This window comes from Cavia porcellus, unplaced genomic scaffold (genome assembly GCF_034190915.1).
Source record: "Cavia porcellus strain 051 isolate PalLab524CR breed Dunkin Hartley unplaced genomic scaffold, mCavPor4.1 scaffold_1, whole genome shotgun sequence".
Classification (NCBI taxonomy): domain Eukaryota; kingdom Metazoa; phylum Chordata; class Mammalia; order Rodentia; family Caviidae; genus Cavia; species Cavia porcellus.
Genome location: NW_026947484.1, coordinates 95,013,824 through 95,038,423, shown reverse-complemented (window position 1 = coordinate 95,038,423; position 24,600 = coordinate 95,013,824). Strand labels below are relative to the sequence as shown.

Sequence of the window (24,600 nt, the reverse complement as noted above, 5' to 3'; positions counted from 1 at the left end):
AGGAACAAGTGGCACTCACCTCAGAGAGTAAACACTGGGTCACAGACCGAGTAGCACTGGAAGCCAGCGTGAGGACAGACTTTCTTTAGATTGTTCACACGTCTCTCTCTGTAAGCAGCACAACTGTCATTTTTTCTATTTCCTGCTCTGTTTCTTCTTTCAGGAATATTATAATGCTTCTCAAGGCAATATTATAATATTAAACTAAAAGGAAGTCCCATTTTCCACGACAGCCTGTTTTGTTACTGTCATGTCACTTGTTCAGTGTTGTTTTATTTTCACATAGCTCTAATGACTCAGTACATCTTTTCTACGCTTTTCTATTGCTTTCTGTTTTTTTGCATGTTTTCTTGGGTGCATATCCTTTCTTCTCTTCTCATCAAGTCTTCCACCAGTGATACAAGTGAGTGCAGGACCCGTGTGCTGGTTGCTCTTCCCTGTGCCTACTCACTCCCTAGAGTAGAATCTGCCCTGAGCAGGCAACAATGGCTGAACCAAGAGCAGTGCTCAACTTTTATCTTTGTAGCACTAAGATTGTATGGTACTTGCTATGTAACTAGATTAATTTAGTTGACAAAAGTTAATATTAATGAGAAAACAAGAGAAGTTTATAAATGAAAGTGTCAAATCTCCTTCTTCCTCCTTCTAAGTAAAAAAGCAGCACATCTTAGCAATAGCTGGGCCAAGTACATAGATGTCATGATGCACTGATGTTCATAGGGCTGTCCCAAAGGCTATTTCACTTCTGCAACATACAGAAATAATAGGGTGATTGTTTTAGGAAATGGAACTTTCAATGGCTTTTTATATATTTGTTTAAAATATAAAAAAGTTCTGTATTTCAGCTGACCAGCTTTTCAGATGTAGTAATATACACTGCGATGGAGATTCTTCTGCCCGGTATTGGTGGTAGTTCTTAGATGCTCCCCTAGAACATCTCTAGAATGTTGCTTTTCCAGATGAACCTTCTGAAATATGACTGTTTTGTTCAAGGTTTTACTTGAAACAAAAGATAATCATTATTGGGATAGAAAGCTTGGTATTTTTCCACCTAAAAGATGCTCTTTTAGAATCAGGTCTGACTCTGGCTTGAACTTAAAATACAGTTTTGCTTTTCCCCATCAAATTAGCTGAGGCTAATCATTTGAAGCAGTTTTGTATACTGAGTATATAGGGAACTCAGGGCAAGTTTCTAGAAGAACTGTGAATTTTAGTAAAGAATTAACAATTCATACTGTTCAGTTTTGGGAACAGTTTCTATATTTTCCTGGCTTATTCTAACAAATTCTTTGAAGAAATGATTGTGAAATCAGTCCAATTTTAACGTCGAGATCATGGATTCTCAAGATGAAATGCATTGACATAATCTCAGATACATGGGCCAACACGAATGACAAAAGTTTTCAGAAAGCTTAAAATATCATATATGTATATATTTTTTTTTCAAAAGTTTCTCTACTTTTTCCTCCTCTGGAGAGAGAGGCTAGAGATGTGAGTCTTTAAAGATTCTAGGTTATCAACAAATGAGATCATTTTATGTAACATCATTAAATACTTTTGCCCATATGCCAACATGGAGTCCTGCATTCTTATTTCAAATCTAGGGACTTTCTGTAACATTTTGTAATAAACGGTCCATTTTCTGTGTATAACTTGGTTTTATTTCCCACCTGGACTAGAAGTAATGACTGTGCATGGCACGAAGTTCTCTCTATATAAACTTCTCTATATTATATTATATTTTTCCTTTTTGTTCCTCATTTTTCAGAGTTTTGTGTGTAGTATCTTACGTTGAGTTTCACTTTCTTAATCTCTTTGCTTATACTTCTAGTTTGTCTTCTAGGCCTTGAGTATGCTCTTCTGAAATGCCAGGCTTGTACAGAAGCTTTCTTAAAAGGTTATGTTAAAGTTATATTTTATAATTAACCCAGCTTCATAAATGGTGCGTTGAGTTCCAGCAAGATACGATTCCAGGAATCCTGAGATAAAGCCCTAGCCCTTCAGAGGCTCAAAATTAAGTATCCGTGAGGATGGGGCTTGATGGTAGCAGATACATTAGGTTTGGGTACTAGTCAATGAGGGGAAAAAAGTGGAATTCCAAGAAAATAAGCTATCATTGTTGTTTTAAAGTATTGAGAGAAGGCTCTCAGAGGAAGTGCTATTTATATTAGAGCTTTAAGAGCTGGGGTTGATGGAGCATGCCTGTAATCCCAGCACTGAGGAGGCTGAGGCAGGAGGATCCTTGCAAGTTTGTAACCAGCGTGGGTTACAAAGTGAGTTCCAGGCCAGCCTGAACTGCATAGCAAGACCCTGTCTCAAAAAGTGGGAAAAAAAAAAAAAAAAAAAAAAAAAAAAAGAGAAAATAAAATTTGGGCTTGTGAATCTAGAGGTAGTAAACTAGTGTCCACAATTACTGTGCTAAACTCTAGTTTGTGTTTTCAATACTTGATGAAAACTAGGTAGTTGTGTGTTGATACAATTATTTATTACATAGGAAGCAATTAGATTTTTAGAATTGCATGTGAATTTAAAAAATCAACTAGATAAAAACAAACAGTATAACTCAAAATTTACTGTTGTTGTTTTAATCACTTTGAAGGGAAATGAAGGAAGTAATAAAATATAGGAAACATTTTTACTGTTTAGAAATGAGCTGAATAGAAGGGATGGAGAATTTGTGTGTGTGTGTGCATGAAAAGAAAAACAAAACCTAATTGTTGATTTTTGTTTGTTTCGAAATGGTGTGAGTATACAGACTTCTTCCATGCTCAGTGATGACCTATCTCTGATGCTAAGACTTCTAGACATGGCCTAGACTCCCAGATGTGGGGGCGGAGTCCTTTGGGAGGGCTGTGCAGGACCCTGTTTTTCCCATCCTAAGGCTCTGATGTGGTGGAACTGAGGTAAGGAGGGAAGGAGTCCCAAAAAATGCTTGAACTGAACAGGACAATTGGCACAAGCTGTGGTAATAGCAAAGGACTCTAGGCAATAAATAGAGTAAAACCAATAATTATCAATGGGCAACTGGACCATATTATTTATAAAAGTATTCAGGTGGGCATAAATCATAGTTTCCAAGGACACAAATTGTCAAGGGGTACTCTAGAGATAAATCTATTAGCTCTTTTCAGGAGAATTAAGGAAAAATAGTTTCCTGTTATTTTTTTAAAAATGAGAGTCTTATAGATTTGCTAAAAGACTTCGTGTTTTGTGGCAGAAGGAGTACTGTTAATTTTTGTATGTGTAATTTATTGTTTTAGCATGGATTTATTTTTTTCTCTGAGGAACATTTATTTCTCTATATCAAGCATGGCTCTTTTGCAGACATTTTGCTCCTAAAGGAGAATATGGAAAATGTCATTAAGTAAGGATTTACTTATTAATAAATAAGTATTTGACTTACTCTGGGTTAACCAAATTGTAACCTTTTCCCTTTATATGTTTCTGTTCTCTTTGTACATCTTTTTAAACGTCAGGATTAGACAGGTTAATGGTCAATGTATAGTTATTATCTTGCCATGTATTATATACCATATTTGGGGCTATATTGTGCCTATTGGAAGAAAAGTTCAATTATTTATTTTTATAGTAACTTTGGTCTGTTCCCGACAGTATGAATTTTGAATATTGTGTTCTGACAAATTTACATGGTACATGTGATTACTTGAACAGAGAGTATTTTGAAATGTGTCCCAGTTAGAACCTTTCAGTACATGGGTGGCTGTAATTTAGAAGACAAGAAGAGAGAGAGTACATTCTTTGAGTATAGAATGTTAGTTTCAAAATGACCTTAGAGATCTTCTGACCCAACTGGTTAATGTATTGCCTCAAATGTGTTACTGTCAGAATTATAACTAGTTTCACATTGGGTACTTAGCTTTCAAGAGAAGATTCCTCTGTGACGATGCTTTTTTTTATCACTGTACCAATTTTTTTTAAGTTTATGTTGCTTATGGGGAGTTTAGAAAAGAGCTTGACTGGCTAATGTCAACTCACTGCTGTGGGTGGGAAGGTAATGACTTTGACTATGCCCACTTAGGGAAAAGTAGCATAAACATTCAAAAACTCATTGCAGCAGGTATTTGAGAACCTGTTTTCTGGCTCAACATTAGTGAGGGAATTACAGATTTGAATAATCATTTGGTTGCTAACCTGTGTGACTCAGGACTTCTGGGGTAATCTGAGAGGTGATTTATGGGATCTTCCTACTTGTTAAGTCCAACTAAAGACGTGTGGAAGAACAAGTGAGACATTCTGAAACAGCTAACATCAAGGCCGGATTTTAATTTAGTAGACACAGTTTTAAGAATCAAACTTAATCCCCTAATTTGACTTTTTTCAGATTAAAGCTGTTGTTACTGACATTTCTATGGATTTTCTGGCATGTTTATTATATATAAAAAGTTTCTATTCTATTTCAGAAGTCTAGTTGCTTTAGAGACATTGTTCATTGTTATTGATAAAAACATTACATTTAAAATAATTGAGGTATGAATTGGAAAACATGTTCCTATAAAATCAGACTCCTATAAAATATTTAATACATAGCAGGTCATTTCCTTTAGGGGAGTAGGAAAAAAAGTCCAAGACCTTCAATTATAAGATGTACTCATTAACAACTGTTTCCTATATGGGAGCAATTTGCATGCAGAATAGAGAAAATAAATTATACCAAAGGGTGTTTACAGGAGCAGCTATAAGTTCTCTGCCCTGTACAGCAGCCACAAAATAAGCCTCCTTCAAATGACATTGGCATGATTAATCTCAACTAATGTGGACATTGTTCTAAAGGACTGACCAGCCCGGAAATGCCATGGGCACAACAGCAGCCACCCTTGGGGGCTGTGGGGTAGTGTGGGGCTGCTCAGTGGGTTTAGTTGTGTCCCTACCTTTGTGTTCAGAGTATTTGAATATTCATGACAGGCTGGCAGTTGGTCAGTGGATTCAAGATGGAAGCTAGTCTGTTATTATTTTTTTTTTGTAAAAAAAATAACTATAAAGTCAAACAAGATGTCTCATTTTTAAATTGCTTTTTCCGATGTCAACTTGCGGAAATTTTCCTAAAGCACGCTAAAGGGGACAATCAGATCTCAGAATCTTGCCTTTAGGATACCCCTTTATAAGCCATATTTGCATTTGTGGTATTTAAAGCCAGTTTTCATGTACATTATCAATATCATTGTGTATATGTGAATATGTAGTTTTCATCATATAGTTTCCTTGCAGCCATGCTTACAGGTATATGTTTCCTTTCCTAAAGGGACAGGAAATATAGGCTGTCTAGACAATCTCTAGCTCTGAGCTATGGACATAAGTGTTCTGATCAGTCCAGGTATCTCTACTTGCTGCCTCCTTTTTATTTTTATTTGAAGAAGTTACATGGCAAATAGGTATGTTAGGGTTAGATTTTCTGTCTCATGCACCACATTTCTACATGTGTCCCTGGGCTGTATCACTCTCTTATTCCATTCAGACTTCTATAGAAAAGCCTCATAGACTGTGTGGCATACACATGATAGAAACATATTTCTCACAGTTTTGGCGGCTGGAAGTCGAAGATCAGGGTAATGAGAAGGTTACATTTTGGGGAGAGTCCCCTTTAAGATTGCAGATGGCTGCCATCTTGCTGTGTTTTCATATAAAGAAAGAGGTGAACGAGCTTTAATAAGTTGTATTAGTCAGAATTTTACTACAGAAACAGATGTAACACAAGAAATACAAATATAGAGGAGATTACAAGATTGTCTTACCGTGGTCAGTCACAGAGTTGGATGAGGAAGCATGTGGAGGGTGCCTGCATTCTGGAGGCCCAAGGATTCGATCCAAGGTCTGGAGTTCACTGCAGTGTCCTGTGCAAGGCCCCACCAGCAGGCCTACGGGTGTGCAATGGAAGGCTGAAGGTTCCAAGGCAGAAGGTGAAGAGACTGCGCTGGAAGCCAGGAGACAACATCCAAGCCAAAGGCCGAGACTGGAGCTCCTCAAAACGGAATCTCTTTTTCCTTCCCTCTTTCCTTTTATACCATCAAGGCGATGAGCCACCCTAGGGTATAGAATTGCTAAGCCAATTTAGTTAAACTTACAAATATCTCAAGTTGACACAATCAACCAACCACTACATAAGGATAATAAACCTATTTATGAGCACTGCACCCTTACAACCTAGTCACCTCCTTAAAGCCTCACTTTGTGCTGTTGCTGTTAGAGGTTAGGTTGTTAAAACATGTATGGATGGGGGTGGGCACAAACAGTCTGTAAGAGTTGCCCCACTTAATCTTCACATTATGTAGAAAAGGAACCCAAGTTTTAAAGAGGTGAGGTAACTTCGCAGAGGTAGCCTGGAGTTTGGGGTGCATCATAGGTTGGAAGCCAGATGTGCTATGTGGAAGCACCTATTCAGACAGTTAATGCTTGGGGAGGCTCAAAGGAGATGAGATGCTAGTACTTCTTGGCCTACAAACTGGAATTTAAATGAGCAAAGGGTTATGATGGATAGAATGAACCATAGAGGGACAAGGTCAAGGTGGGAAAAGCTCAGCATGGGATGTGGTGGGTGTGGCTCTGTTTGAATGAAACCCAGAGTTTGTGGTAAGTGCAAATGCAGAAAGCTTGGCAAGGTCAGTTTGGGTTGCCAAAGAGGAACTGGGGCTTTGAGAGTATGTAACCTTGATATTCAGCTTATACAGCTTTACTCTGTGAAATCATGAACATGTGGTCTTAAGCAGGATAATTTCAGTTCGCTTTTGATTGACTTTGGTTTAATGGGAACTTCAGAGGAGGGTAAAATCTTAGTTTCCTAGGCATTCTTATTCCTCAGAGATTGCATAATAGTTTCGCTTCCTACTAATTTCATATGAAATATAGAAGTCCTATTGTTTCTTTTGTATTCTTGTGATGTGATTGTATTTTAAAGTGTTTGTATATATGTCTATTAGACTTTCAATTGCCATTTTTTGTGGTGGGGGAGATGAGGGTAATAAGTCTTGATGGGCATCGGTAAAATTAACAGACAATAGAGGATGAGATAGAAATTAGAACATAAATAAGTGGGGAGTTTAGGTGGGGCCTGATTTGCATCAAAGCCTAAACTTAGATAGCAATTTTGTTAGTAAAATTGAAGTTCTCTACAAGCTTTAGGTATAGGAGCTATCTGCAGTTTCTCTAAAGCTTTAGAGTAGGTGATAATAACTGATGTCCAATCATTAATAACACGGATGACTGCAATAAGGTATGCTCAGAATTTCAATAAGTAACTTAAAATTTTTTGTTTTAGATAGGCTAAATTATTATTATTGATTCAAGAGAAGAAATAAAGAATAGATTAGAGACTCAGTTTTGGGGTTACCAAAGGGCTGTGAAAATTGGGAGTGATCTGTATGATAGAATGGGATACCTTTCTTTAAGAGAAAAAAAAGAAGTTTTAAAAAAAATCTATTCTCATCTTTCCTATTTTCTTTTTTAATGTTGCAGTGTGCAAAGATCCACCTTACAAAGTAGAAGAATCTGGGTATGCTGGTTTCATTTTGCCAATTGAGGTTTATTTTAAAAACAAGGTATGTAATCTTTACCCCTTTATCATTCAGGAGATCCTTCATTACTCAAATGTTGTTTAAAATACTTATGATTCATAATACTTCTAACACTAGATGGTTTTAAAATGAAAGTTAAATTTGTCTTCTTGGAATTTTGGCTATTGTAACCATTAGGAATACAGCGAGTGACTGTAAAAAGATAATTTGAATTACATATAATTTATATGATATTAAACTGTCCTTTAAAAATTATTATTAATATTATTATTGGTATTTTGGTCTTTTTGAAACGGGGTCTCACTATGCAGGTAAGGGTGGTCTTACACTCATTTTGTAGTCCAGGCTGGTCTTGAACTTGTAATGATCTTCCTGCTCAGCCTCCTAATTGCTGGGATTACAGGCGTGTTAAACTTTCCTTTTAAAGGAAGAATGATTGCCATTTAGACAAACAACAATACACATTTGTAAAAGAAAGCATTTTCAGTGAAATGTTCCTTTATTCGTTTTGATATTTCTAGAAATATTGAGGCTTACAAGTAATGATCTTACCTTATCTTTAGGTAATACAAATATTGACATTTATATAGAATTATTTCAACTTGAGTTATTATAGATTCTACTGGATTGAAAAGTTTTCAAGAGCATATGTGTGGCAGAGTACAAAGACTGCAATATTGGGGAAACTGCTGAACCTCTGTGGGGCTTATTTCTTACAAAATGCGATAGGAGTACCTTATAGAGTGGTTAGTAGGGTTAGATAAAATGATTTTATAAAAAGTATTTAGAGCAGCGCCTCATATTAGTAAACACCCAACAGTATTTTTAATTGTGCTATTCTTTACTTTTCACCTCCAAAAATCATAGTTTCTAAAATGTACCACCAAATGAAATAATTCACTTAAAGAAAGGAACTGAACAATAGAACTTCATGTTATCCCAGCCAGTGCTCCATGAAATGTTGTCCATGAGCATCAGTACCCAAACTCAGAGTGGACTGCAGGCCACCAACGTTTACAGGGTCTGGGCTGTGAAGTGGGAATGCATGGATGGAAAGATGGCTTTGTGTTTCATAATTTTTCTTTCTGCTCCCATCTTCTCATGTACCACATTCCTACTATACCATGTTTCTTCATACTTTCCACTCTGTTAACTGGGATTTTCTTATATTCATTTTTTTTGGTATTTTTGTTACCACTGTGTATAACATCAGCTAAATATGCACATTATATTCGTATTTTGGGAACACATATGACAGTAGCTTATTTCTGCATGAATGTTTATGTGCTTACAGTATTTTGTCTTTGAGCACTTTGCATGAGTTATTTCATTTAGTAAGTTTATAAGAATTTTTACAAGGTAATAGTCATCCATGTTATACAATATATCAGTACTTTTTTTTTTTTTTTTTTTTTTTTTGTGATACCGGGATCGAACTCACGACCTTGCACTTGCCAGGCAAGTGCTTATGCCGCTGAGCTAAATCCCCAGCCCCTACTTACTCATTTTTATGGCTGAACAGTATTTCATTTTATAAATGTTTTTCATTTATAAGTTGATAGCCATGTGACATGTTCCCACTTATAAATAATGCTGGTGTGAGTATTCATTTACAAGGGTTTTATGGATGAGAGTTTTCACCTAGAGAGTGTACACCTAGGTAGAATTGTTCAGCCACATAATAATTCCAGGTTTAATTTATTGAGGAACTGCTAAACTAGTTTCCATAGTGGTTATTTTTATATTCTCACTAGCAGTGTATGAAGGTTCCAATTTTTCCAATACTTTTTCTTTTCTACTTTTCTTTTTTATTATAGTTATCCTAGCTGGTGTGAAGTGGTTCAGTATCTCATTTTGATTTTGAGTGGCATTTTCTGATGAACATTTTTTATATACTTACTGTACATTTATATATGTTTTTTGAAAAATGACTATTCAGTTCCATTTCCCATTTTACAGTGTGTTTTTAAATGGTCATGTTTATGAGAAAAAATTCAAAACTTACCCTTTCCTTTACTCTACCACCTTTTAATATCTTGGGAGTTTAATTAATGAAGATCACATGATGACTTTTTCAGTCACATCCTCCTGTCCAGTTATTAACTTTTGTTTTGGGAGTTGTAGGAAGAATCTAGGCTATAATCTAAAAAAGTTTTGTCTCAAGGAAAAGGTGGAAAAGGCAACTCTAAACTCTTCTGAATAATGTAGTGATGGGTAGACTGCTCTTTCATCCTGTTAATTTTGTCTTTTTCTTTTCTTTTTTTTTTTTATCGGTACCAGGGATCGAACTCACGACTGCCTGCTTGCAAGGCAGGTGCTTATGCCGCTGAGCTAAATCCCCAGCCCCACCATCCTGTTAATTTTGCATTGCACTTCAGTTTGGAAATAATGCTAAAGTGTGTTTCTTTTTCTCTTTTTGATTTAACTTTTCTGGTCATTTTTATAAGTTTTCAGTAGAGCAGAGAAACTTATTTTATGACTTTACTACTTTTTTATCCCCCGTCTTTCTTACTTGGCAAAAATAACAAGAAACTTTCCATATACCAGATTAAAAAGAGAAAAATGAAAGATGCAGAGACAGCAGGTAGCAGTGCACACACATGTAAGCCTTGAAAGTAATAGAACAAAGTAAAAAGCAAATTATAGTGAAGGCAACAGGGTAGTTGCTTTTATGTCTGTAAGACACACAAACTTTATCAGAGGTTTTACTTTTTTACATATGCAACAAGAGGCACATAGAATGGAGGAGCACTGTTATTGCTTTGGGGGCCACTACCAAATAGGTACAGACTGAGCACTATTAAGTAGATTTTTATGTTTAGTACCCAAGTTGTTTATTTGTATTTTCTAGTTTCACATTTTCTATAAGATTCTATGTTTAATGATTGTTGTTTTCACATGTGAGCAGTGAGACAGATGTATTTCGGTGTCTATAACCTAAAAGATGGCCTAATTAGCAATATGTAGAGATGTGGATTGGTTAGTGATAGTGTAACAACAATACCAACAGTACCTAGTGAATATGTTGAAGCAGTGTTGCTGACCTAGGTGTTGGAGGAAGTTTCACAATTTGATATTATTTATGTGTATTTTTTGAAAGCACTGAAATGAATAGATGGTGTTATAGAAACAAACTTTTATAGTATAAACTGTTGTTCAAATGACTACAAATGAATTAAAGGCTTTATTTCTCAGGGAGGAGAGGTAGAGAAGCTTATATATACATAAACCATATTTAAATTAAAATGTGATACAAGAATTAACATCTGTTAAGTCTCAATGGAGAGTACACAGGTATAGTATTTTCTGTCTCTCTCTGTCTCTCTCTCTCATTCATTCATTCATTTTGAGACAGAGTTTCACTTTGCAGTTCTGCTTGGCCTTGTATGCACAACAGTCCTCCTGTGTCAGCCTCCCAAGTACTGGGAGTACAGGTGTGCTGCATCATATCAAGCCATATAGATGTTAGTTTTTAACTTAAAAAATCTTGCTTTTCACTCCTTTATTAATTTACGTAGAGGGTCTTGGAAATGAAATTTTTTGGTGTTCAATTTGGATCTTTGAATTAGATTTTTTAAAAAAAATTTTAATCTTTCATGATAGAACATGAAATGAGCTGTACTAAACAAGTTTAAATGTACCTTACTGTTGACTGTAGACGCAGTGTTGTGCAGCAGATTGGTAGCGCTTATTCACATTACACTTGTTGATTAACAACTGCTCATTTTCCCCTTCCCCTAGCCCCTGGCAATTACTATTTCAGCCTTATTTTGCAAATTTGATGAACATGACTCTTTAGATACCTCACAGAAGTGGCCTCGTGCAGAACTCGTCTTCTGGGTCTGATTTGTTTCAGTTAGCAACTGAGTATTTTTCTTCATTCATTAGTGACTGAAGTGATTCTTTGGTAAAAATTTAGTAAGTCTGGGCCCTTGCTTCAGAATGTTCATTTCACTTCTTTTGAGTATTTATCATTGTGTTATAGGTGTTTGCTCCTCTGTATTTTGAAGAGTGAATGTCCATTATAGATATGGCTTATTAAAAAGTATTGAGTTTTCTTAGCACAGGAGGGACGGCAGCCTGAAGAGTTAGTTGTGTGGTTGGGAGAAACCTAATACACATATTAAGAATGTTGTCTTGCTCTTGGTCCTGTCTTGGACTTTGAGCTTGCACTTTTCTCTAATGAGAGTGCCTTTAGCTTTCCTCATGTAGTTGAGCTGGCACTGTTGACAGGACTTCTCTTGAGCTTGGTGTATTTATTCTCTCTCTGTCTCTGTCTCTGTCTGTCTCTCTCTCTATGCATGTCTGAGAGAGTATGTTTCAGCACTCAAAACCAATAGACACACTAAAATATAATCGGTTGTGGCACTTTAGGCTGGAAAGGATTCTGTGCGTCTCTCAGTGTGTTCTCAGAAAGAGCAGATGAATAAATGTCAAGGATGAACCTTCTGCATCATGAGAGGGATAATTTGATGTTGCCAAAAGCAGGTTCCCACTTCTTGGAAGCATATTGGTTTTATATATAGAACAGATACATGCTTTCTTATTTGAACTTTGAAGAAGAATCTTTTCTGAGGAGCATAGATTAGCATAATATTTATGTCTTCCCACTAAGAGACGACATCCAGTTGGTGAGAACACAGTTCTATTATAAAGAATGCTACTATGAGCATTTGCATCTATATTTGAAGATTTTGCTTTGTTAAATTTTCCTCCATGCATTTACATGTGTCAGTGTAGAGGTTGGCAAGGGCATGATGCTGTAATATTTTTTTGTGACTTGCCTTTAATTTATTTAGCAATGTTGCCTTCTCAAGTTAAAAGTTTTAAATATCTGAATAGTATACCATGAAGATAATAATGCAGATCACTTCAAACTTTTTGCTATTATAAAGAATGTTACTATGAACATTTGAATCTGTATTCAAAGAGATTCTTAGGAATAGGATTACTGGGTCAAAGATCGTTAGCATTTAGTATGTTGGTAGATATTGCCAAAATGTCTTAACAAAAAGGCTTCCCTAATTTATACTTCCAATTACAAGGCAGAAAACTGCCTTCCTTTTAAATGATTTCTAAAGTTGCATTGATTATTTTGCTGTTTATGGGAGAGACAAGATAAAAATGTTCATAATTCAGTGTGATAAATTATGTTAATAGAGGAATGGTGTAAGACAGACATCTAATTTTGACTGTATCAGGAGGGGTAAGAAGACTTCCCACGGGTGTTAATGCTTTAAGCTCGGTCTCGAATAATGTGTTTGCAATACCCAGGCAATAGAGAATTTTCTAGAGGGGAGAATATCTTAGGCATGGGTACCACTACCTGTGAAAGACAGAATCAGTGATGGAAAACTTTTAGAGCTTTTAGTAATAACAAATAGCCAGCTGCAGCACACATGACATGCGTTCACTGCCACTGGACAAAAAAATATGAGATAATGGAAAGTATTGAGGAATTGTGGAGAAGAATGTATATAAGAAAAGAAAGGAAATATAGTAAAAGTGGTAAAAGACAATTCTGTTTATTCCAAGAAGATGGGATTGTACCATAGAAAATAGTGAGCCTTTAAATATTCTTTTTTAACTAGTGGAAAGGTACCTGCTTTTTTATGTTAGGAAAAAGTCACTCTTGTCATTGTGAGAAGTAGAATGAGAAGTTCAAAAACAGGAAGAATACCAGGTGAGGGAAGGTGAAGGTCTAAGTGAAAGTAGTGGTCATGATGGCTGGAGACCTGGGCTTCGACCTGAGAGTTCCTAGAGAGATGCTAACCAGAACTGGCCAACGTTTTTACTGCGGGGAGTGAGGGAGACTAAAAAGTGAAGGATGACTTCTGTTTGTCTTAGCCTTGGAAAACAATTAGCGTTGCTGTTGTTGAGAGCTAGAGCATGGGAAGAAAAGGCAGGCTAATTAATTTAATTGATGTTGCTGTAGGTCAATCTTGGAACATGTATATGTTCCACCTAGTGAGAGCTGAGTTGGAGATACTGACAAAGGAGTCACTGTTACTTCATTGGCAGAATAGATTCCCTGTGAGTGGGTATCGTCTTCCTGGGGAACCTTGCAGAAATGTTAAAAAAAAAAACATGTAAGGGTCAAAGAAGAAATAGGCGTGAAAAGACTGAGAAGGAGTGGCCAGTTATCTGTGAGGAAACCCAGAAGATGACACCAGATAAGAGAGGGGAGGAGCATGTGCCAGTCGGCTGTAGGAGGAGGTGGGTGAGGAAATGAATAAGGACAAGAATTTGGGGGAAGTTTGAAAAATAGCTAGAAACCATAAATTTGTAGTAGATAATGTCTGCATTCTGTGGATTGAGATGTTAAGACATTTGAGTCCAAAGAACTGGCTTCAGATGCTTTTATCTACCTTATGTTAACAAAACAACAATAAAACAGAGCTCATAACTGTCAGAAAGATAGCCATGAGGAATAATGTGAAGGTCAGTGTTCACTAGTTATTGTTATTTTCATTTTGCCTTGGATAAAAATTCATATGAAGAAAAGAGTAAATGTTCATCCAACTAAAGTAATGGCTTAGCTTTGAACCTAGGCATCATGAAATTCTAATTATTATATTCTTTTGCACAGATACAGTTTTTTCTACTAGTTCTGTATATAGGAAAACCCTATTCTCTATTTCAGAGATAGGGCATTTCTACTGTGGGCAGCCACTAAAACTATCAAGAGACTAATGACAACTCCCACATTTTTACCACTGTCAGTAGTCTTATGATGTATCAAGGTAAATGGAGGTAACAAAAAGACTGTTATCCCGAGATGTGACAGGGCTGAATGAGAGCGAGGTGCACACAGCAAAGCAGAGCGGCAGGTAGGGAGTTTGGGTAGAGTTTAGAGAATGCTTCTCAAGGGAAATCTCCACAGAGGGGTGAGGAGCAAAGCAGGAGTGGAGGGTGGAAGCAGGCAGTGAAGGTCATAATGTAAAGCAAGAGTGGAAGGTCCTGAGAAGCAGTCGTGGTAGTGTCCTAGACCAGCAGATGGGCAACAGGGTGTCGAGGTATTAGAAGCTAAGAACTAGATTCTCAAGGTGTTTCCATGTCATTCAGATGACACTAGATTTTTATCCCAGTGGCCACTAGAAGCCATTGAATTTTTAACCAGGCAGTAGAGTAAACAAGTAATTTTGAAACCTAAATGATGGAGGAATTGCAAACATATACTGAAGTAGGAAGACCTAGTCATGGATGCAGCTTATAGTAGTTGGGCAGTGAGTAGGAGCAAAGCCAGGGCTTATTCAAGCCAGAGAAGAAAAAATGGTATGCTTTCCTGCTGCATATAGCGGCCAGGGGGGAAGTATTAAGGCCTGCACTATTTTGACACTGGAGCAATGTCTAGATCTATTCTGTTCCTTATAAGAATTACACTTCATTTTAAAATTTTCTGTTTTACCTAACTTTTTTCTTAAACTTTTCTAACCTCTAGGAAGAACCTAAGAAAGTCCGCTTTGATTATGACTTATTCCTGCATCTTGAAGGCCATCCACCAGTGAATCATCTCCGTTGTGAGAAGCTAACTTTCAATAACCCCACAGAGGACTTCAGAAGAAAGTTGCTGAAGGCAGGAGGGGTAAGTGGCACTCTTACAGAAAGCTTTTCTATTAAGAAAAAGAATAACATTGCTAGTGTGCTAAGAAGTGTAATAATATTTCAGGAGAGGTAAAAAAGATGAATCACCATAGTGGTTTAGCTGTGGACTCATGATTTGAAAAGAACAGGTAGGAAAAAAATATTTTAAAATAGGTATTTGTCTTAAATTATATTGTTGGGTAGAAAATCTAAGATCTATGTAGTGCAATTACTTTATTTTCACAAAAGCATGGAACAAAAAAGCAATAAACTACCCTCAGGAAAAACAAACAAAAAAACCAGAACACTGTCTGAACTCTTTTTTTGGGGGGCAGAATCTTTTTAAAGCGGGGTCTCATTATGCCGTTCAAGGTTGGCCTTGAATTCACTTTGTGAATCATACAGGTCTCAAATTTGTGACAACCCACCTGCCTCAGCCTCCCAAGTGCTAGGATTACAGGAGTGTGCCACCATGCTCAGCTCTGAACTTTGTTATATAAGTTTATAGAAACTTTTTGGAGAAGTTAAAATTTATGTTAAAAATATTAAAAAGAAGTTATTGCCCAAATTTTCTTAGTCATAATTAACAGAAAAGACATCTTGTTTACATGTTTGCAAGGCACTCATTACATGTTTGAGTCTTTAAATGTACATATTTGTTTGAATTATATGTAGATAAAATTTAGATTTCTTTTTTAAGATAATGATAAATATTGATGATAAGTGTGATAAATTCTTCCCTTGTGATTTGGCTAGGTTGGGGGTTTCTTGCAAACATAAATATTCAGAATGTTTTCTACAGCTATCAGCTGTGTCCACAGTATTCACTGGTCATAATGTACTGTAAAATGAATATATCTGGGCTCATCAACCCCTACATTAGATGAACTTCCTTTATCATTATGAAATCTGCTATTTACTGTACAATCCTCTTCAGATTTTTTTGGCCTGGAAGGTTTTTTAAAAATAGTTTTGTATCCATGAAATCACCATTTTCTGTAAGCAAGCAAGGACAGTAACCTATGAAGATGCTTCATTTCACTAATGAACTCTTGTTCATAGGAGAAACTTGGGTTTCATGTGGCATAGATGTTTTTCCCTTTATAAAGTTATGAACCTTGAGAATCTCAAGGAAAGCTTTGGACCTTGTCATGAGAGTACATAATTGTGTGACCATTTTGGATTATGTGAACTCCATTTTTAAAATCCTGTTTTGCCAGGCTCTTGGCCTTTCAACCGAACTGCTAATGTGAATTTGAAGTTTTGCGAGGACTTCTTGTATTTCATTTCTCATTGTGCGTATCCTAGTAGATTGCAAGTTAAATAAATACTGGTCGGTCAGCTTTGGAAATGAACTATCACTTAGAGTAATGAGGAAGTGCATCTTCATGAAGAAATGGGCTTTTGTAAGGCTCATTTTAAAATTAAAACACTCATTTAAAATTAATGACATGTATTTATTAAGGAGTCTGTTTAAAAAAGAACCATACTTTATTCTTTAATAGTTACCAAGAACACAGAGTTGATGCCATTTACCTGTGGCTATACCTTTAACCATCTTCTGGCCCAATAAATCCTAATTACCTTCATTATCTTCTTTTTATGAAGGTGGCATTTTACATTTCTGATTATGCCTCTAGAATATAATGTTGGGTAGGTAATTGGACTGTATGAATTATGGGACGTAAGCATATCAAACTTCTGATAAAGGTTGTAGGGAAAAGTAAATATATCATAAGAACTTTTTAATATAAGCTCTTTATCTCTAGAATACCAAAAGATTGTTGCAAGCCAAAAGAAAGGTTGGAGGTGGCTGGTGCAGGGTGGCGCAGAGACATTCTGATGAAGTCTCTCATCCATTTTTGGTCCTTTGCGCCACTGTCCCTTTATCTCAGAGTGATCTAACTCTCCTTCTTGTTTTTTTTTTTTTTTTTTTTTTTTTTTAATTCAAAGTGCTGTTTGAAGCATAGATATTTTCCTGTTACATGTTGATTGTGTCTTGACAACTTTAAGTTAATGTGAAATATTCCAAGTGTACATTATTTGATGCATTTAAGTTCTACAAGAGATCAATTTTAGTGAATTTCACAGTAAAATAAAAATTTAAAAATTTATTTGTATTCATAGTAATACCAAAGATTCTATATGTTTCATATGGGAAAATTAAGGTTATTTTCTCCAGATATGTGAACAATAGATTAGTAAACATTTTTTGACTTACTGAGATGTTTGACTTTATGCCACTGTTTTGGTTTTCATATGGCCTACTTCAGTGTTACTAACTTGTAAGCCATTTTGATTTTGCCAAAAAAACTTTTTCGCTGTGTTTCATTAGATAAAGGTTTAGTTTTGGAGTAGTGCTATAACCTTTACACCTAAATTTTACATGTGCAACATTAGATACATCTGTTCTACCTGTAAAAGGGGGGAAAAGGGGAAACAGAATCTTTCCTCATGTGGATCTCCTGGGTGCAGTCATGATGTGTATCTTGAGACATGCTGGCTGTGTATCTTGATGTTGGCTGTGGTTCTTTCTCTCATTTTTTCTTTTAAACTAAAAACACATAGCACTCTTAAGACTTGAAATTGGCTTTTCTGGAACTTTGAGAGATTGTTTTTAGAGCTGGTGCATCTTAGGGGGGAAAATGCTTTTTAGCTATTGGGAAATAATTCCAAGGAACATTTTGCCAGAAGAATCTTAAAAGAGTTGTAGATTTTTTTTACTTTATATTCTATGAACCATACAAATATGATAATTCTTTTCTTCCACTAGATTTCTTTTTATAATGTCATTTTGTGGTCTCAAAGAAATTTTGGTGTACTTTCCCTTAAGAAATGTATCTTGTGCTCATAGCTTTCTAATGTTAAGGAGAACTTTTCTTTAAAAAGTGGGGGAAAAGCAATAACAACAACAAAAACCCTTTATGGGACAGGTACATTTGGGTTTATGTGTTATTTTGGAGATTATTAAAATTCAGAATTATTTCTTTGACAAGACTCTGGAGGTAATTTTCTCTAAATTAGACATCTCATTGGAATTTTCTGGGGGAAATTGTGGGTTTGGTTTAGAACCTGATCTCTGTCAAACCTTAAAAAATCAAACAAAAAACACAGAGGATAGGGATCAAGGAGTGGAAGGGAACAACTTGAGAGCTATTTTAAAAAATTATTAACTTTCATTCTCTTGAATGGTTTTATACTATTTTGTTATGTTTGATACTACTGTATATGAAGTTATGCTCAACTATTTCAAAGAAAGAGACATTATGGTAGTTACTGTTAATTATGGGTTGTCTTGTGGTGAAATGCTTACATTGTTCTGATCTGCTTTGTCATGTCCTCTTTTGTCTTAATCTCTTTAAAATAAAAAATTTTAAAATGCAAAAAAATTATATTAATAAAATTAATGATTATATTAATGTTTATTTCATGTTTACTATTTATATTTATTTTAGTTAGGGAAATTTCCCTTATTTTGAGATGTTATTTATTTTTGGACTTTCAAGGGGAAGGAGTAGTGTTAGCAATAAACTTTCCAGGACATGATTTGATATCACCAATTTTCTTTGAATTATAAGCAAAAGGATTATGCATACCTTGTGGAGAAAAAACACTCCATTCCACTAAGATATTTCTGTGTTTATCTCTCATTTTTTTTTTTAAAAAAGAGAAATGTTTGATGCTTTTTCGACCAACAATTCTTAAGTTGTTCTGTTATTAGGATTAAGGAATTTGTGATTACCGTAGATGATTTTCTCATTCACTTAGCACCATCTTAGTAGATGGAATGCAGTCATATCGAGAATTGATATGCAAAGGTTTTAGTGTCCCTTACTCCATTAGAAATAAATGAGCTTTGATTGTGGATACTGGTGAAGCAGAGGTACAGTTCAGCTATTGTATGTTACATAACTAAAACTCATTGTTTCTGAATTTCTCATTAGGAAGCAGTTTGATGCAATTGGTAAAGACTGGAAATCAGGCAAATTTAAAAAACCTCATCTCTGTTAACTTCTAGCTGGGTTATCTTAGAAAAGTTATTATATCTTCTTTAAACCTCAGTTTATCAGCTGTGTAATGGACTTCATAATATTTTCTTCAGAAGGAATGTGTAATCACAGCGTGTGTGGCACAAATTTCCCAATACTAGTTTAAAAGATAGACAGATGCTTAATTCTTTATATCAAGAACCTCTGTGTTATAGTTAAGCAAGATAAATCTATGGTATTTTTATTTAAGGAGTTAGTATCCTAGGTGTTTGTATTTTGTTCATATATAAAGTAATTTCAGATCTGTCTGCAGTATCATTTTTAAGTGTAACTTTTCATTAGAAAAATTAATGATTCTTACCATTGTTCTTAATTTTAAATTTCTGTCAGAGTAATGTTCTGTGTCTAGCAAGGTAGTTACATTCTTGTGCTGCTATGAATAAAACACAAAAGAGCAAGCATCTTTTGAAATTGAGTTTATTTTCTAGTTGCTTCCCCCTTCTTTTCAACTACAATTTAAGAAGTCTGGGTTGCTTTTTTTTTTTTTTTAATTTGCATGGGATGGTGGTAGCGTGTTGGCCAAACTTCCCCGTCTGTCTCCTTCTCTTTCCCTCTCGCCCTCCTTCCCCATCTCCATACCTCACTCCTCCTTTACTCCCACCCTTTTTCCTGCTCTCCCTCTCTCAGTTAAACAGGGCAAAGTCTAAACATGTTGTTCAGTCTATTTCTGAATGGTTGGCAAGCAGTTAATTTTAAAGTCTGAAAATTAAAACTAACCACAGCAGTTGTTACAGCCAGGGTTTCTACAGGCAAAAATCCAATTCTGTTCAGACACCACCTGTTTCAATAGGACATTTCAGACGTCCATTTGGCAAGATTTGTTGGAGAAGACTTGGGGAACATGCTTTCAGTCTGTATTAAGTCTGTGGCATAATGCAGTCCTGTTTCTCAGAGTGACAGTTACATTTATATATTGTTTTTGCAAGAAATAAATTGGAAGTTTTCTGAAACACTGTTTATTATGAAGGAAAATTCAGGGCCTCAGTGAACTTTCAACAGGGTTTTTGGTTATTAAAGAGCCGAAGAGATTTGATGATAAGAAGCTTTCACTGTGGAGCTGTCGAGTCCTCTGAACATGGCATTATATTGCAAGGAACTAGGATGAATCTGTATAGGATGACTTACTGTTTTCTTTGTAGGAGAATTCAGTACACATTTAATTTCTAAACTGAGCCATACATATCCCTTCTTTTCATGCTTAAATTTTATGATTTTGAAGGTGTGAAGACACCATATTAAACCAATATGCAGTGAGCTTTCCTCTAGGCCACTAGTAATACTGCACTGAGTAAGCATGTATGTATGTATATAGTTCTTGGCCCACCTGGGTGAATATGTCTGTAGGATAAATTCCTAGGAGTAGAACTGTGAGTATTATGCAAAATGGTATTTAATTTTAGTAGATATTTACACATTTCCTGCTAAAGATATTTTACTGTTATATGCTTGTACAACAATCTGTGCATCCTGTCTATTTTTCCACATTAGCCAGCTCTCCACCCTGCCCCACCCCAGACTGGTGAGTGGAAATTATATCTCATTTTTAATTCATAGTCCTCTTATGAGTGATGATTAGCAAATTTTCATATGCTTAAAAGGACATTTTCATTTCCTTTCAAAGACCACATTTTAATGTATTTTAAATTGGAAATAGTCTTAAGCATTTCAGTTTCAAATTAAATTTATGGGTATTCTTCCCACATACTTAGATTTGGAAAGGTTACAAAAAGATATGGCAGCCTCTTTAACCAGGGTCTGTGTTCTCAGGCTTACTTCGATGTGCAACAAATTATGCTGTTAGGAACTGATTTGTCAAGACTTTGGCTTCTAAAAAGATGAGAGAGGCTTTTGTGGCAAACTCATCTCCACAGTGGCCAGAGATGGATAGCTAACTGGCTGCTTATTTTTAAAGTGACTCAAAAAGCAAATAATACGGAAAAGATTATTTTAGTGGCTGTCATTGAACAGCTTCATTAGAGTTTTGGATTTTTTTTTTTTTGGAACAAGTGTGCTTTATTGCCATTTTCTGATATATACCATTGCATAATTGTCTGCCTCAGAAGATAATAGAATGCTGCTCCTTTTTATCATCACTGGTAAAAGATGATTTATTTAAATAAATGTAAGATCAAGCAGGCTGCCTCATTTATGTGGTAGTTTCATGGAATTTAATTTTCTGTCATATTAGGCATTTTATTTTCCTTTCTATACCTTTGGCTGCTCTTCTCTCAACTCTGAAAAATTAAATCATGAAAGTGGAACATACACATAAATGAAATAGAATGTCGTGAAGTTCTAAACTATCCCTCAAAATATAACATTGATCTTCTAAGTTACTATTTTCTCTATAGAAAGAAGGGTGGCCATATTACAGAATTATTTATGTGATTCAACATACTTAATGGTTTTATGGTTTAATGTCTTCTGAAAATCACATTGTAGAAATCTGTAGTATGAAACGATTTTTATGCCTTTATTCCTTCCTTCCTTCCCAACTACCTGTTTACTTTTTGATAAGAAAAAAATTAAAGGCACACTTTTCACTGTGTGCAGTGCTCAGGGACTCGAATATAGGAACTGAGCAAAGGCTAAAACAAAAAGAATTGACATAGGTGGATGCTTTCAGAAAGTGTGATAAGGAGAGTTGTATTGAGTATTTAGTCTTCCATTTTGCAAGACGTGCTGTGTTTCTTTTATGGCACCTCCACGAAACAGCAGTTTAGCTGGCCATATGTAATGAGCTTAGTTTAGTCTTCGAAGAACTGTGAAAGGTGAGGGTGTCTGAAAGAAAGCCAGCTCTCAGCTCTGCTCCCAGTTCTATCCCCAGTGCATGAAAAAGCAAGAAAGTAAGATATGAGCAGAAAAATGGGAAGAAGTTAAAGAACGTGAATCTTGGAGAATCTTTAAATAATAGAAAACACCTTTCTATATAAAATACAAAATATTAAAACTGATACCTATTGATGCAGTTTCTCTCTCCCTTCTTGGCTCAAGTAGACCTTGTGCACTTGTGTATGTAGTTTATTTTATTATAACTAAGCCAATGTTCTTATGTCGGTGTTGGTGAAGGGGTTGCTTATAAGAGCAGCTGCCTATTCTGATTGTCCCTGCTAGACATTTTTGAGGGATCTTGCTCTGCAGTGTTAAGTAAGAGCAATTTATGGAGTGGACTAGAGGGTAAAGGGAGGTTGTGATTCCCTCTCTGCCAGTCCGTCCGCCTTCCTTTTGTTTTTTTTTTTTCTTTTCTTTTTCCTTCCTTCCTTCCTTGCTTGCTTGCTTTCTGTTCCCTAAGTTGTAAGAATTGATAATCGGATCTGAGGATAGCAGTTTTAAAAAAAAAAATTTCTAAAACTCTTAAAACAGATATTTGCAGGACTTTCAAGGGAGTGCGGCTAGATGGTAGGTGGTTTAATATAGTAATAAACTTCGTTGCCACAAAGAATACATGGTGTAGTGGGAAGGATGTTTGATTTTAAGGTATAATCCAGTTGTTTCATTTACTTCTTATTTACCTTGAGGTTTAGATTGGTATAAATCTAAAATAGGATTCATATAAATCCTCTTCTTTCCACTTGAGATTGTTAAATATAATGTACATGAGCAGTCAGCAAGTAATTGTTTTATTTAGTGACATGATCTCTTTTTTCCTATAGATTTATTATAATTGGGGTTAAAGAATGGATTTTGTTATCTGGAGTTTAAGCATGGTTTTTGTTACCTGGAAAGGTGGCAATAAAGGTTTCCATGTCAAAGTCTTTGACATGATAATAATATTCTATTATTCGAAACAAACTTTAGCTTTACAAAAAAAATACAATTTCCCAGCTGATTTAAAAATACACATTTGCTAACTCTGGAAAATATAGACTTTCTAGAAAAAGCAAAACAGGAAAATAAGGGTTAGGAACTTAGTTTAGTGGTGAACTAAGTGAACTTAGTTCACTTGCCTGGCGAGTGCAAGGTCCTGAGTTTTATCTCCAACAACAACAACAAAAAAATCATGATAATCTCCCTTATAAATATACCTTCTGTCTATATTTCTCAGGGTATTAATGAATAGATAAGATGGCACTGAATGTTTACATTTTGCACTTAATTTAGTAAGCATACATTTTAAATTATATGACCTTCTTTTTATACTTACTTTTTAAAAGCATACTTCCACCTCAAAGAATTGATACAAAAATTTTGAATGATGAGCACTTTCCAATAGTGAATTCTATGCCTTTGTTTTTATTTTCCCATTTTGACTGTTCTGAAAATTAAAAATTCTTAGTTTAAAACTAAAAGACAATAATAATTTTAAGAGTAAAAATATTTTTTTGCAAATATTTGAGGTTTTGATAAGTGACTGCATTAGTGGTTCTGATAAGAATTATGGTTTTTTTTTTTTTGTGAGTGGGTGGACCATAATAGTTCCATTATTTGAAAGCTATATATTTTAATTATAATGATTACGCATATAGATTATAGCTTATCTTTGTGTCATTCTCATTCACCAACCCCCTTATAAGATAGTTTGGGGCTCTCTTGGTTACTTTTCTCTCTGTGTTGAGACAAAGTACTTGATGCCCAAAATGAATGAAGGAAGGAAGGAAGGAAGGAAAGGTTTATTTAGCCTACAGTTTTGGAGGTTTCAGCCCATACTGAGCTGGCTCCAAGGCAGGGTGGCATGAATAAGGGACAGTCATTCATGGTGACCATAAACAAGAAAGACGAAAAAGAACAAAAAGGGAAAAGTGCACCTCCTTCCCTGCACTATATTGTATGCAAACTTCTGGCCCCAGCAGGGGTGCAACACTCACACTGCCAATCCCAGTGCTAGACAATGCACCTCTGTGACTGCTGGAGGCTTTGAGGGAACACTCAGATGCCAACCATAACAGGTGTCTGTATTTAGTGTGAAAGTGTTGAAGGTAAAAAGACTACTAATGGAAAGACTGAGTAAATCGAGGCATGGTGGTACACTGCTGTAATTCCAGCACTCAGTAAATAGGCTGGGAGACTGAGGCACAAGGATCCCTGTGAGTTCAAGTGTAGCCTGCGCTACATAGCAAGTTCAAGGCCATCCTGAGCTACATAGCAAGACCTTGTCTCAAACAACAACAACAACAACAACAACAACAACAGTAAAATAAGGATTTCTGTAAAGCAAATTAGTTTATTCAACTACAGTTAGGGTAAAACGGAGATAAATTTTAGTTTACAAATTTTAGTTTCTCAAACTCTTAGTGACTGAACTTAAGGATGTGGGTAATGTAGACAGAAATTAACTTACAAGGTGTCCACAGTATCTTTGGGAAAGAGAGAAATAAACATTTCCATCTCTCCTCACCTTGTGAAGCACCAGCTATGCATAGCACGGCAAAATTTCAGTCAATCTTCATCTGACTGGCACGGTACCCCTCCGCAGAGTACCCTTGGGGCAGCCATTGGCTGTG

The 24,600-nt window shown here is 35.6% G+C and overlaps 1 protein-coding gene across 4 annotated transcripts in view; it reads left to right on the top strand.

The window, feature by feature from the left end:
* The window catches only part of Mllt3 (MLLT3 super elongation complex subunit), a 260,325-nt gene that overhangs the window by 149,754 nt on the left and 85,971 nt on the right, over positions 1–24,600 (top strand). For all 4 annotated transcript variants that reach the window (XM_063251854.1, XM_063251858.1, XM_063251833.1 and 1 more), the window contains 2 exons: positions 7,468–7,550; positions 14,968–15,111. In XM_063251854.1, coding sequence (XP_063107924.1) covers positions 7,468–7,550; positions 14,968–15,111 — 227 coding nt within the window. The remainder of the gene's footprint in view (positions 1–7,467; positions 7,551–14,967; positions 15,112–24,600) is intronic.